This window comes from Chanos chanos, chromosome 5, assembly GCF_902362185.1.
Source record: "Chanos chanos chromosome 5, fChaCha1.1, whole genome shotgun sequence".
NCBI classification, from domain to species: Eukaryota; Metazoa; Chordata; class Actinopteri; order Gonorynchiformes; family Chanidae; genus Chanos; species Chanos chanos.
The window spans coordinates 9416278-9430683 of record NC_044499.1 but is presented as its reverse complement, the minus strand read 5'-3'; the positions used below and the strand labels follow the sequence as shown (position 1 = coordinate 9430683).

General features: G+C 40.7%; 2 protein-coding genes across 2 annotated transcripts in view; one reads left to right on the top strand and one right to left on the bottom strand.

Moving 5' to 3' along the window:
• dynlt4 (dynein light chain Tctex-type 4) overlaps positions 1-5757 on the top strand; it is a 50179-nt gene extending 44422 nt beyond the window's left edge. Inside the window, exon 5 of the mRNA XM_030774606.1 lies at positions 5020-5757. Within this exon, the coding sequence (XP_030630466.1) occupies positions 5020-5757 (738 nt within the window). The remainder of the gene's footprint in view (positions 1-5019) is intronic.
• Positions 5758-7127: 1370 nt separating this feature from the next.
• On the bottom strand, positions 7128-13383 carry plk3 (polo-like kinase 3 (Drosophila)). The gene is made up of 15 exons (XM_030774463.1): positions 13174-13383; positions 12095-12202; positions 11867-11983; positions 11645-11774; positions 11411-11498; positions 11212-11307; positions 10852-11050; positions 10520-10646; positions 10300-10409; positions 9513-9630; positions 9012-9095; positions 8588-8750; positions 8226-8355; positions 7938-8051; positions 7128-7528 (listed from the first exon to the last, which is right to left on the bottom strand). Exons 1-15 carry the CDS (start codon positions 13381-13383, stop codon positions 7331-7333), a joined length of 1992 nt encoding a protein of 663 aa, XP_030630323.1. The 3' UTR covers positions 7128-7330.
• Between the last annotated feature and the right edge of the window lie 1023 nt (positions 13384-14406).

The window sequence follows — 14406 nt, the reverse complement described above, 5'->3', positions numbered from 1 at the left end:
ATCTGGAACCCTCTAAACTCTATGGGTGAACAGAAAACATGGGAAAGTCCTTCGCATGTAAGATTTGAGACACACATGTACATACAAAAGGTCAATCGAGGAGTTACTGTGCTATTTTCTTGCACCAGTTTCACAAGAATAGGGGCCATTCATGCCATGCTGCTAATGAAGCCTTGCATTAACACAGAAGCATTTCAAACAAACAAACACTGCCCCTATTATTTAGATATATATAGTCTACGTTTACGGGGTGAAAAAAAAAGTGTTTCCATTAAACGTTTCCCATGGTTCTCCTTGGGTCTGTTCACAATGGATGCTTATCTGGCCTTATTCTGGCCAGAGGAAGTCAGCACCAGTCCTTCCATAAACTACCACCCACACAATCCCTGCTTTTGTCTCAAAAGCCTGAACAACCCAACAGACAAGGCCTAATTTGGCTCAGGGAAGGCTGACATGTGCTCTCAGTGCAGCAGCTGCTAATTAAAACCAGAGCTACAAGGGCCTGCCAAACGCCAACAGTCACATTTCCCTAAAGTTGTATCATTTCCTGGAGTTTCCTGCTTTTGCTCAGGATAGCCGTGCCATTATCTAGAGTCGTGAGAAACAGGGCGAAGGAAGAGAGAGAGAGAGAAAAAAAAGACGAACTATCGATTTGACTTCTTTTCGCGCCGATACATCAAAACCTGTCAAAAAAACAACAACAAAAAAAAAAACAACCACTGTGTAATGTTGTTGTACGTGATTCATATTCGGTAAACAAAACAATGTTGACGCGTTAACCAGAAATTGTTTACGTGTGAGAGTGTATGTGCGTGATTTGTCATTTCTCTCGCACAAGAGAGAGAGAGGGGGAGAAAGGCAGAGCCATGACCCGGCCCACATCATAGCGTCGTGTTACTCAGCGGTGATGAGCACGAGTGCAGTATGAAGGGGCTGGGGGGTGGGGGTGGGGGGGAGGAGTGGAAATAGAGGGATGTGAAGGAGGAAGCACACATCCTGTAGCCCTCCTTTATGACGTCCTTACCAGACATGATTCACTCTGCCTCTCCGGGCCACGGAGCTGGAGTTACGGGTAAACGTATGACTTCAGAAGAGGAGTTTACACACTTGAGTCGCTCTAACAATGTCATCCCATGTTTACAGCATTTTAGAAAAACATTCAACTTATTTATATTACTTGTAAACGTACAATCTGCTTTTATGCGTTATTTAGCGTCATTTCAAAATTTAGACATGAACTTTTTATGACTTGAGAGAGCATTTTCAGGACATGGGCCAACTGCTGATTGGTTGAAAAACAAAACACGCGTTTCACGGTAAATTTGATTTTCACTAAACATAGGCAATATCATAGGTATGTAGGTATGCTGAAAAGCCATTTGTTACTATTGTAACAATTACAATCAGATCTTAAAGAGAGGGTTTTGAGTTTTGTACTATTTACAGGCATATGTTACATAAATATGTTACATCTTGAAGTTTCTCTAGTAGCATTATAAAGCAGAAATAGTTCTTGTAAAAACACAAAAAGAAAAAGAAAGAGAAAAAAAAGCATAAATGTGAGATTAGAAACGTGCACCCAAACAGAATTAAAAATAGTGCAGTAGAGAATAATCTGAAAATCTCTAAGATCTTGCTGAGAGGTCAGAGAAGGGATTTGAGCAGAAAAGTCCACTGCGATTATTCGTTTGTCTGTCTGAAGCTAATGGTAATATTCTTAATGAAAGATTATGATGGAAATGTGACTTTATTTATTTTCATCCGGACATTTTATTTTTTCTCAGGAGGAGATCATCCCAAACAATTTTTCAGCCCTGTAAACTCATCCGTCCTCGGAGAGAATAAGAGACATGGTGCTATCTCTAAAGTCCTTTTTTATTTTTATCTGAGTTTGGCTCAAAAGTAAATTTTCAAAAAAAAAAAGTAAAATGCACCATGAGTAATGAAGTAATTTAGACCAAACATAATTACCTTCTAACCTGTCTTGTGTCCTTCTTTGGATTACTGTCAATGTGTTTTGGTTCTTTCCAAATTATGACGCGATTCCTACACTCTAGATAAGATCTCTAGCTATGTTTATTAGTAGCAATATCACAATAAAACTAATTATTTATCATAGACATTACACGGTAAGACCGCCTGTTACTAAATATCTCCCATGGAAAAACCCATTTTTTTCAGTTGCTGTCTGAGTAGAAAGTCAGGCTTTCTTTCAGTTCAGTGACATCACACTTTCTGAGGTCCTCAGTGATTCAGTTCTGAAACATGCAAATATTTAGGCATGAGCAAAGCATCTGTAGAGTTTTCATCAGAAAGGCAACAGATTAGTGTCTTGTACAGATTTCACTGCATCATTTATCCATTTGAACTCACAGCTGACATCACTGTCAGGAAACGGTCGCAATAAATTTATATCTACACCACCAAACTTTGAATTTTAGGACATTAACGTTATACTAATGGAAAACCCAGCTGGTAAGGTATGTGGGAAAGATAGAAATGTCTTTCAGTTCTGTAAACATTGCTAATTTATGGCCTTTCCCTTTCGCGGGGCCTCCCATAACTGTCCACACTGTTTGTGTTTTCAGCTTGAGTGAGTTTTTCAACTCCTGCTGCTTTATTGATCCCGATCTGTATCCTCAAACGTGTCCAGACATGCCTAGGTTAAAGCATAATTCAACCTGGACGCTATTAACATTCATCTCTCGTGTATTATGAAATGTACAACAAAAACAGACACCCACTTAAATCACTTAATATCAGAAAATCAAAATTGGGAGAAAGGTATCTTGACAACAGTTTACTTTTTTCATGCTGTTTTTATGCTGTGATGTTTCTAAAGCTATGTGGATGCCAGTACCTGACACTGTGAGAATGAGCTCACATCATTAATTAGGAAAAGATAATTAGCAGCTGCTCAGCCAACCTGAGAGCCTCTCTCCCATCTCTGACACAAGAGCGTCAAATCTCTAGACACCAAATAAACCCCCGTCGGTCATTCTCTCCGCGGACAGACAGATAGCTTGTCCCTTTGAAGGTGGAAAAGAAAATGTTTAGGTGGTTGGGAAGAACAGAACAGTTATCAGATGGATTACGAATATTTCCAATTTAAAATGGTAACACCAGGATGAGCTTATTTCCGTGAGTTTGTTTGGCCGTGAGTCCCGGGTCACTCCCTCTCCTCTTCACTGCAGTGGAAACAGATGGCTCAGACTGATACCCCCCACCGCCGGCCAGAGACCAGGAGCTTTTTCACTTTCGAATGGATAAGCGCATAAGCAAGATGGCTGGGCTATAAATAGCTCAGCTTGGGCATTTCACTCACCTGATAAAAATGAGACCTTATAGAAATAAAAAACAAAAACAAAAACACCATAAACATCAACGTAAACAACTGTTTGTGTGTACTGAGGAACGGTACAAATCAGCCAGTTAAGGGTTACGCTTCAAATGAGCGTAGCGAATGGATGGGCAGCTGTATCTATTATCACGAGAGCTGTATTTGTATATATGCGGCCAAGGGAAAAGGTTTTGCCATGACAACGACAGAGGGCATGGTATAAACCTGGGCACAACACTCCTCTATGTGAATGATTGCCTAGCTCTGAGGCTGTTGTTTAGTTTGCTGACCCGTGCAGGCCCTCTGCCAATACTTTATAAGCAGACTTTTAGCAGAGGATTAAAAGCAAAAGACGCTTGACACTGTGGTACTCTCTGCTGATAACTTGCTAGCTGTTAGAGTCAACCGCGCTGCAGCAGAATATTTCCGGGGGATATCGCGTTTTTTTCAGCATTTCATGATACATTGTATAGAATTTTCTATCAGTTTTTACAGGTAAGCCAATTATAGAGCGTGTTTTCACTACTCTGATGATGCTGACATAATGACCAAAGCAGATTCTGCTGTGTAAAATATTTTAGATTTCTGAAGAACTTCTGTCAAAAGCGTCAAACCCAGGGATTCAAAGTAAGTAAGAAAGTGCTTCCAAAGACATTTAGCAGGTTATCTGTGTTTGTTTAACCCTCCCCCCCCCTGTTTTGGCTCTTTCTGGTTCAAAATTAAGGAGAAACAGGGTTTATATTAGCATGTTTTTTTCTTGCCACTGAATGAGCCAGAGTTGAAGATAAGGACTTGCTCAGTAGATGTGATTTTATCTGACCTGAAGGAGCGCGGTATATCATGTTTTTTTTTTTTTTTTCTAATCTTTTGCAATGACGTCATTTTCACTTTTCACTTTTCACTATGCCTTTTTTTTTTTTTGAATACTCTATCAAATAATTTCTTACTCATCCATTAGTCAACCTAACACTTTTACCGTAATGTTGTAGTATTCTCAGTAGAGCCACGCCATTATAAAAGTCAAAGCAAACACACATTTGTAAAATGGTAAACCAAGGTACACAGCTCTCTCTGCCGTGTGGGTGTGAAGGACAGTATTGACTGTGGGTGTATGAAGACCAGTGAACAGAGCTTATGCTGTGACTTTGTTTGCTCTCAGACTCTTGACAAGAACTGACTCTTCAGCCAGGTGGGAATTTCCCCTCAAAAAGACTAATGTGATTCAAAGTCTTTCATGCCAAACTAATATATTATTACTGGCACGAAGGTAGATTTTTACTCAAAGGAAAAAGTACCTATGCAGTGTGGTGAGAATCTGCAGAGTCAAAACAATTTGTATACAATTATTATCTAACTACAATCTCTAAGCAATGTAACTATATGTAAATTGATGAACACGACAAGGTACAGGTATGCCATAGCATTCCTTTCTTGTTGTGTGGAAAAAAACGTGTTACAAACGTAACTACTGATAGCTCGTAAGCTCCCTGGAGACAGTGAGCAATTATTTAGTTTGCTGGCAAATGAAACCATGTGAAATTGAACAGCAGAAAGCCAAACACTGGGATGCGAACGCTAATAGCCGCCACGCTGAACACCGCAGACGTCATCGCGCATTTGAAGAATGATTTCTTTTGTTTCAATGAGTCGTCATGATGCCTTGAACATGTTCTTGCCTCGCAGGCAGCTTAACCATGACCACCGAGCCCCTGCCCCTTTCCGAGGAGACGCTAGCTCAGTTTAACCGTTCCCTGGCTACAGAGACTGGAGGAGCGAGCTACACGAGGAGACGTTTGGGATCCATCTCCACACACCGAAGCTTTAAGGAGCAGTCAAAGGAGCAGTATCATCCCAGACACCCTCCTTTTCTTCTCAAGGGCATCACCGGTGCCCTCTCCGAATCCTCGCCGCTAAGCCCCACCGTCAGCAACCCGAACTCCCCCTTTCACAGGAAAGAGTCTGTCTTCCTGGGAAAGCGCTTCTCCTTTGGGGGCTGGCAGCATGCAGGCCCGGTCAGTTTCTCCGGGTTGCCTCTACTCCAGCCTGTAAAAGAGGTCCGTCTGGAGAACACGTATAGATTGGGACCAGATCCGGGCTGCTGCTTAAATGCTAGCAGAGCCCAGCAGATTCTCCAGGCCACGCTGGACAGTTATCTGAATGGGGCATGTTACAACCCTGCTACATGCAGCCAGCTCAGCCAGATCCTGGCAGATTTGGTGCGCAACAAGGTGAAAGACATCAGCCCACCCCGATATAAAGTGGTCTGTCAGGTGGTAATGGGCCAGAAGGCTAAACAAGGTATCAAAATAGCCAGTCGTACCTTACTTAACCCCGATACAGACAACTATGTTACGGCTGTCTTCCAAAACCACTCAATTTTCGCTGTGGCCATAGTCCATACGCTGTATTTTGAGTGATGGAGGGAATCTTTGAAAATAATGTTTTATACTGACTGTGGAAGAGAATGTGTAAGCATTGCTAGGCTCATGACTAGAGATTGTATGTGTGTCTGTGTATATAACTGACCTTGAGAAATGACAATAAAGACATTCACTTCATCATTCATGAAGACAGTATGTTTTGCTCAGAATTTATCATGACCCAGTTATTAAGACTAGTTTGTTTATTAATGACATTTTACGTTGACTAAGTATTTTGTCTCAAAATTTTTCAAGGCAATTCAATCAAGGTACCAGAGCCTGACATTCTACACGTAGTAAACGTCAGAGCACCCAAGAACTCTTCGATACAACAAAATGCTTTTCAATAAACTTTATTTCTCCCCCCCCCCAAATACATAAAAAGTGATCATACTGAACATCTCCCAGTGTCGACACCATACAATTACACATTAATAAATAAAAAAAAATACATAAATAAAAAATAAATAGACAGAACGTGTGTCACAAAAAATAAAGAGTCTTCTTCTGAAAGGGCAATGGCTTTCACACTGTTGGGATATTGTACACAACACTTACACTTTGGGTCACAGTTTTAAGGACATTACTTAAATGGTGGAGGATGCAGAGTAATCTCAACAGGAGGCACGATGAAATATCTTTTTTTTTTTTTTTTTTTTTGTAAGTCAATGTTGATGTTACAGGGATACAATACCTTTGAACAGCCATAAGCTTATATCAGGTAATGAGAATTTTGTAGTGCTTTCCTCTCCTTAGACACTAAAACCAAATCAAAAGTTGAAAAAAATGAACAAAATTCACCTCCATAGCCCATCCAAATTCCCTTTATCACGTTAGCTTGAAATTCAGAAGGGCCATTATTGCACAATACAGGCATCCCTCCAAAAGGCACTTTAATCTCCTCTCTCTCTCACTCTCTCCTCTAAACCACTCTGGCACGAATTACGGTCAGTTCAACCGTCCACCATCCAGTGGAGTCGTCTGCCTCGGCCGGTTTAAAACTTTATTTCCTTTTTAAAAAAAAATGAACAACCTTTTGGTATCTATAGCTCTCGATATCTGAGGTGTACCATTTAGTGAAGTAAAACGTCCGTATTAAAAAAAAAAAAAAAAAAAGAAAAGAGGCGAGTGATGAAACATAAAAAGCCAAGCCAGTGTGTGAATCACTGTGAGCAAGGCTGGTCATTTAGCAACCCCAGTGACTAGTCTGTCAGTCTCATGCCCTCTGTACATCAGTCCAGCTGAATGGAACAGGCTCAAAAATTGGTTGTGCGCATTGTGAGTCAAGCTGGTAGTGTGATACTGTAAGTGTACTCTTAATTAAAACAAAACAAAACAAAAAGGAATAACAAACAAACAAACAAAAAAAAAAACAGTGCACCATAGTTGAAAAAGGCCTGACATTAGCCAAGGATGGGAGAACTTCGTGGCCAGGTGGGAAGCTTCCCCTGACTTCCAATTTTTTTTTTTTTGTTTTGTTTTTTTTTTTTTTTTGCTCCCAGTGGAAGCAGAAAGCAGCTAACTGTGGCTTGTGGCAGAACCAGAGGTTCCGCATCTAAGGAGAGGTCCATTACGCGTCTGCGTGGTGCTGAAGAAGCTGGACCACGTAACGTAACCGGTGACGCAGTTCTGAAGAACAGCCTCGTTCGGAGAGAACACTCAGAGGGTACGTGGAGGACACTCGCTCTCTGCTGATGTAGGTGAGCAGGTAGGATGAGTCAGAGGACTTGCACAGAATCAGCTTTGTATGGTCTGTATAGAAATTCACCTGTGAAGAAGCAAAGAGAGATAAGAGAAGAAAAACACATGAGTAATAGAAATGGATCTCTTCTTTGAAACAGCAAGAAAAAAAAACCAACCAAGCAAACAAACAAACAACAAAAAAAACCCCTCCAGCTGTTACATATGGAAAACTTTTGAACCAGTCTGAACCAGACAAACTGGAAAAAAAAAAAAAAAAAAAAAAAAGTGCTACATCTGCTTCAGTATTTACCACCCAATCGCGCGATGAACAAAAATAGATGTAGAAAGCAGATTATTTGTAGAGAGCAGATTATTTAGTATTAGATGTAATTCAGTTTGGCAAGGAGCTATGAGTTTGAAATGGACTTGTTATTGGAGGGGATTCTTTTTTTAGCTTTGATAATGATCTGAAAGAGCCGCTGAGGAAGCTTTACCTGCAGAGTCCCGTTGTTGAAGAGCATAACTAAAGCGTGATCGGTCTTCACCCACTGCAGGAGCAGAGGAGAGGAGGTGGGTGGGGGCTGGTCTTCACAGTTAAGATCTCCGCCCTTTGACGAAAACAGAAACAAAGATGTTTTATTTCGATCTCCTTGATTTTACTCTCTTTGTTTCTTCGGGTTAAATCTTAGGCCCTGGCTATTTTTTTTTTAAGGGAAGAACAGGCAGACACTCTTTATGCATTAGCCAGAAAGATTAAGATGTTGTTGTTGTTTTTTTTTTACCTCCATCAGGTTTTGTTCCATGTAGTTGGCCATCAACTCAACAATCTGCTTTTGACTCTGCAGTTGCTCCGGCAAAGCCTCAGCTTGGAAGATGAAATGTTTATTGTTGGTCAAACAGTAATGAACAGTTCTGTTGGGAGACAACATTGGGAGGTGTTTAGAGTCACTTATTAACACGAAAGAGCGGTGTGAGAAAATGCTGAATGTGCTCAAGGAGACTTTGTCTAAGTAGTAACTGACTTCCTCCATGACTACCTTAAATGAATACACTGAATAACTTAAAAAAGAAAAGGACATAACCTCTTTCAACTTCAAAAAGCACACACACACACAGGAAAATGTTATTTTTCAAAAGAACTCACCTGCGCTGATCACACAAACTCAGATGTGTGCCCTCATTGAAAAGTACGCCGATGTTCTTATTGGAGAGTTGGTAGCCAAACCCGTACTTGTTTGAATAGTCCACCCATTTTGTCACCCAGATAAACGGTTTGGGTTTTGAGAGACATGGGGGATTTTTTGAGGCTGAAATGGAAATTAAAAGAAGAGAAAGATTTAATCACAGATCAATTAATCTTCCTTATCGTTTTTGGTATAAACACAGGACTAAAAGGATTGTTTGAGTAATTTTCATTACAATGTTATGACTGTGCATTTTCGTTGAGTTAAAATATGCGTTGTTTTGAATTTAGGTCAGACGGACGTGGGGTGATATCAAAGAAATCAAAACTTAGCTGTCTTTTGATTGCTTTTACGTGAAAACATGTGGTTAAGCTAGGAACAAACCTGCAGGCATGGTTGATAAGCAGTTGCTAAGAACCTTCATTGCAGACTCTGCAACAGAGGCGGGGGTCAAAACATCTTCACATGCTAAGGAGAGATAGGAAGCATTACTCAAAAATGTGGAAAGGAACACTTTGGAAAACTGACAGTCTTATGAGACATACCATACCACTGAAACTGTAAAAATGTCAATAAAACAAGCGAACCAAAGCTTTTACATTAAGATTTGGAGTAACACAAAAACTGTAAGATGATAAATAACAGGTCTAGGAGGGAGAGACAGGAAGAATATATACCCCCCCCCCCCCCCCCACCCCCACCAAAAAAAATGTTAAGTCACCTTGCTGCTCAATGAATGCACAAAAATAGGCCAGGCTTTTTTTTTGGATTAAACTTGTTTTTAATAATAGCACTTTGCTCAAAGCCTAAAGGCTGAGTCTAAAAATAAGCCGTCCAAAAGAACACGCACGCTGCCCAAACAAATGAACCTCTGTAGTAACTCACCATCAGTGCTGCTGGCTACAGTGCCCTTAAAAGAACGGGACGCAGACTTTCTGGACTCTTCCTCGGGCTGCGTGTCCAGAGGTCCGGAACTAGCCTGATGACCCGTGGGAGAGGTGACCTGAGCAGGGGGACAAGTAAAAAAAAAATTACATTATCTTCAGGAAACGAAGGACACGATGGTAGTTTTAACGGCTTCACACAAGAAATATCAGCACAAAAATTTAATGCTAAAAATATCAACACCCATCTCGAAAACTCAACTGTTACTATGTCAACACCCAGCACCAGCTGCTTGAGGCAGTTCCTGTTTCATGTTTTTTTTTCTCATATTAAAGTCTCATGCCCTTGGGGACACTAAAGCAGCAGAGATATAAGCAGAGTGCTTGTACAGTAAAATATGGTCCAGCTCTAAGCTTATTCTTTTTCTGAGGAATATGGCTCAAGCCATTACCTGTACACTCTTCATAGATCATGAGTCTTAAAATTGAGTTTGCTCAGTACATTGCTATTCTAAGACACTCCATATAATCACAGCTTTCTAACACTCCATTACTCATCTGAAGCACTCTCTGTTCTAGCATCCCAGCCAGGTCCATCAGTCTACTGTTTTAACCATAAAGTACCAAGCAGCAATCAATGCTGGATGTACTGTTTAGAGGTTCCTATTCATTGTCTATGCCCACATATAGTTTTGATGTATGGGCGCCTATGTGGAGCTACGTTACATGAGCCTCGCAGGAAAACTGACCGTGTTTCACACACATCCTGGGAAATCACTCATACACACCTCAGTCGCTCCAACGGTTTTATAGCTCATCTGTCGGCTGATGGAGCATTTTACAATGCCCGACACCAATTTGGAGATGTCATCTTTCTCCTCACTCGGGTTCTTCTCCACTGTAAGTCGACACGAAAAACACGTTTAGAGACGCAGGCGGAGAACAAGGAGGATGTTTAAAGGAGCATTCCTGAGCTGCTTTCGAAAATTTGTTTACGGCAGCGTTTACCTTTCGATTTCCTTCTGCCAAAGAGGCTCTTGGCCATCTTGGTGAAGAATTTCTTGGCAGGGCTGGGAGGATTAAGCTCTGGTACCATCATGCAGCTGCTGGGTGGAAGTCTGTCCGGTGTGAAACCCTGAACAAGTAAGAAAGGAGAAGGTTTTAATGATGGTTAGGCTAACAGAGAGAATTCCTGGTAGATAGATATTATTACAACCTGGACCTGTTCATTCCAGTATTATAAATTAACATTGCTGAATGTCATGGTTTCAAATAACTATGAGCGTCCCGGAAAATACCTAAGTGGTGGTTGGATTGAAGTGTTGTCACAGTAGACTCACCTTGGTGAAGAACTCGTGGGACAGGATCTGATCGAGGGTGAGTCGATCAGTGGGATTCTTCTGTAGAATTGCTGAAATCAACTTCTGGGCAGGAGGTGAGAGAGAAGGCGGAAGAGTGTATCTCACCTCCTTAATACATCTGTAAGTCTCTTTCAGATCAAGGGTTTCAAAGGGTGGGTTTCCACATAAGAGTGTGTACCTGATTTAAAAAAAAAAAAAAAAAAGAACAGAAAAAAAAGGGGGGGGTAACATGGAACATTAATACCTTCTGTCCTCAATGACATGCAAAAAGATTTACTGTGAAGAACATTTTTCAAGTGAGTGTGAATGCAGGAGGTAAAGTGTATCGGAAAAACTTACATCACACAGCCCAGTGACCAAACATCTGACTCAATCCCATGACCCTGTCTGTTTAGGACCTCTGGAGCCAGATAGTTTGGAGTTCCACAGATAGTTCTGGAAAAAAGAAAAAAAAAAAAAAAAAAAAGAGGATTCCTTTTAGCGGACAGTTCATACAGATAACTGAATTATAAAGAGCATTTAAGGCGTAAATACTCACTTTTTTCTCTGTTCAACAGTCTCAAGCTTTGCTGCCAGCCCAAAGTCTCCTAACCGCAACTCCATGTTCTCATTCACAAAGAAATTACCTGCATGAACAAGAACATAATGTTTACATTCCTTGTCCTCAGATCTTAAAAAACAGTCTGTGATGGACAAAAGTACATTTACACCAACAAGTTCATTCCTGACAGAAAAAAAAGTGTACAGTTTCAACACTCAGAGTATTCAATACCTAATTTGAGGTCTCTGTGAAGGATGCCTTTGTTGTGGAGGTATTTGAGCCCAGATATGATCTGTCTGAGGTAGTACCGTACTTCAGGATCTGTCAGTGTGTGTCTTGCTTTCCATATGTGTGCCAAGGACTGCAACAAGAGAATAATGAAAATGATTAGGTCTTACATTTATAGAGAACATCTGACATTATGAATTCATAAAATTGGAGAGAGCGGCTCACCTTCCTACTGCAAAGCTCCAAGAAAATATAGATGTTCTCTTGGTCTTCGAAATGATGAGAAAACTTCACCACATGTTTGTGTTGGAGAGTTTTATGAAGCTCTATTTCGTTTGTTATCTGTTGGAATCAAGACACACCACTGTTACAAAAGGGTAACTTGATGGAAGAATACAACGAACAATATGTTGAGGGGTGAACAAATAAAACAATTTCAGCATTTTTTTTTACCTTTTCTCTTTGATGAGGCTTTGACACTCTGCTTTGTGGAATAACCTTCACAGCATACATTTTGTTGGTGGCAAGATCTGTCATTTCATAGCATCGTGCAAAACCGCCCTTTAAATCAGAAAAAAAACATAACAGTCAGATGATTACACGGCTGTCTACAGAATTGCTTTCGAAAACCCATTTCATATCATTTCGATCGAGTGACGATGTTTCCCCTCCATTCATTTTTTCCCAGTCAGAAGCAGCGTGTTTCTCACATGCACAAAAAGAATGACGTATTTCATTTCAATACAGCCCTCTCCACAATCAGTTGAAAACGACACTGCAAAATAGGCTTCAGAGATTTCTTAAGGACTGAATAAAAAATAAATAAATACATTTTAAATTACATCAGCGACATTTTTTTGCACCCAAGAGCTTCAGGTTGAGAATATAAGCATCAAGTCGACAGAGAGATGGAATGCCGCACCGCTGCATTGATCTTTCCAGCAATGCCGCGTCACTGGTATTCGGGCATTGCCGTAGCAAAAAGGTAACAAAGATCTTTATTTTATACTAGGAGAAAAAGACACTTATATTACAGCTTTCTGTGAAAGCCTGACCAACTTCAAAATAAGCACTATTCGCCAGACGTTTTCTACTCTCTCTCCATAAACGTCGGTGTCCACAATGGATATAATCAGCGGGGAGGTTCGACAACACCGCGTCGCAGTCTGTTTGTTCTGGAGCCAAATCGATAACTTTCCGTCCAAAATACCAGTGGGACATTAAAGCACGAAACCGATTCAAGGAAATCACAGACAACGAAAGTCGCAAAGTTGGTCATATCCGCCACGAGGTCATTAAGGAAAGACTCATTGTAGTTAAACTGAAAACCTATAGTTAATAACAGAACAGAGCTTTTAGCGACACATCTAAATTAACGTATGTCAGATCTACGGACTCAAATCTGTCGCTAAACGTCTGTCATCAGTCTCCATATTATAAGTCAAAAATTCCGTCATCTGATTCAGCGTCTCAAGGTGGTAAATCCACCGGCGTATCGAGCAACAGAGTGAAATAGAAAGCAAGATAGCTACCTTTCCTAGAAGCTTTCCTTTGAAGTAAGACCGTCCAGTCTTTGGGTCAACCACCACCTGCGCGGGTTCTGGTTTAATTTGCTCTGATTTACTCCGACTTGGTTTGGGCGGTGGAGCCGTTTGCGCTCGGTCCGGAGATGGTTTGAATAAATCCGGATTCATCATGTGACATGAAAGTCGCTGTGTAGTGGAGAAACAAGCAGGATCCATGAACTCTGAAGATATATCCTTCGCTTTTAAATCCTCTTAATAATTTGGACCCGGCAGTTCCTACCCAACTGAGGTAGGTCTCCCTTAAACATGCCCAGGCAGGGGATTCCTGAGTATATAAACTGTCGGTGACGTCATGGAGCAGGCGGTCCGAGAGGTGGGTCGTTCTTTCACGCAATTTACGTGGTTCGTCTACAGTACTTCAATCAAGCCTTTAGCTACCAGCAAATGTTATGCTTTTGAAAAACCATGAATGAAAGCCGTGAACGGTCATCCCATCATTGCTGATGTATCCTATCAGATACCCGTCAATGGTCTGTCATGCGAATTAAAGAGAAACGAGTCGAAGAACTATTATATGGCCACAACGGGCTATTTTTACAGGTTAATCATCATCTTAATGCCACAATCAATCAGCGCCATAAATCATTCCAGTTCAAATTCTTATGTATTTTGATAGAATTTTAATTTCGTTAATGTTGGCTATCTGTTTAAAGGATAAATAAATAATGTAAAAGAAAAAAATTGAAAAACTTTTCTATCAAAAAGCATCCCCCCCCCCCCTCCAAGAGAATCTTCTCGAGGAAATGCAACAAAGAAGCCACAGACGCTGGAACAGCTGAGGCTTGTATGGTATGGGCTGAGATGCCACCTGGCGGTTGCTCTCTCCGGCTGCTTATGTATTCTACACAAGGACCCAGTCCCTAATCACTGTAGTTAGCTAACGTAAGCCGTATCATTTGTGTTACCTGTCTGCGATCTTGCTTGGGCAGTTCTGTTTAACCATGACACTGCTGAAAATACTGATTCAGAAGAGCGATATGACACTTATGAAAATTATGGTTTGAAACACAGATGTTATGTTTCACTAATATTGCTCAACTTGGCATAATATCTGTATCTTTTGCGTTATGTTTTTATATGTTATCAGTAATCTGTAATTGACCGAAATCTTGTTGATTTTTGGACAACATTCTAGTGATTGAGGCATTATTTAAGAATTCCTTAAAAATATACAGCTTT

Bases quoted from the DNA above. Each gene is read 5' to 3' on its own strand.
- plk3 (XM_030774463.1), bottom strand. From the start codon at position 13,383: ATGGATCCTGCTTGTTTCTCCACTACACAGCGACTTTCATGTCACATG. The intron at 11,775-11,866 runs GTGAGCCGCTCT...CTCTTGTTGCAG, and splicing joins TGGAGCTTTGCAGTAGGAAG to TCCTTGGCACACATATGGAA. The intron at 11,499-11,644 runs GTATTGAATACT...TTGTTCATGCAG, and splicing joins TCACAGAGACCTCAAATTAG to GTAATTTCTTTGTGAATGAG.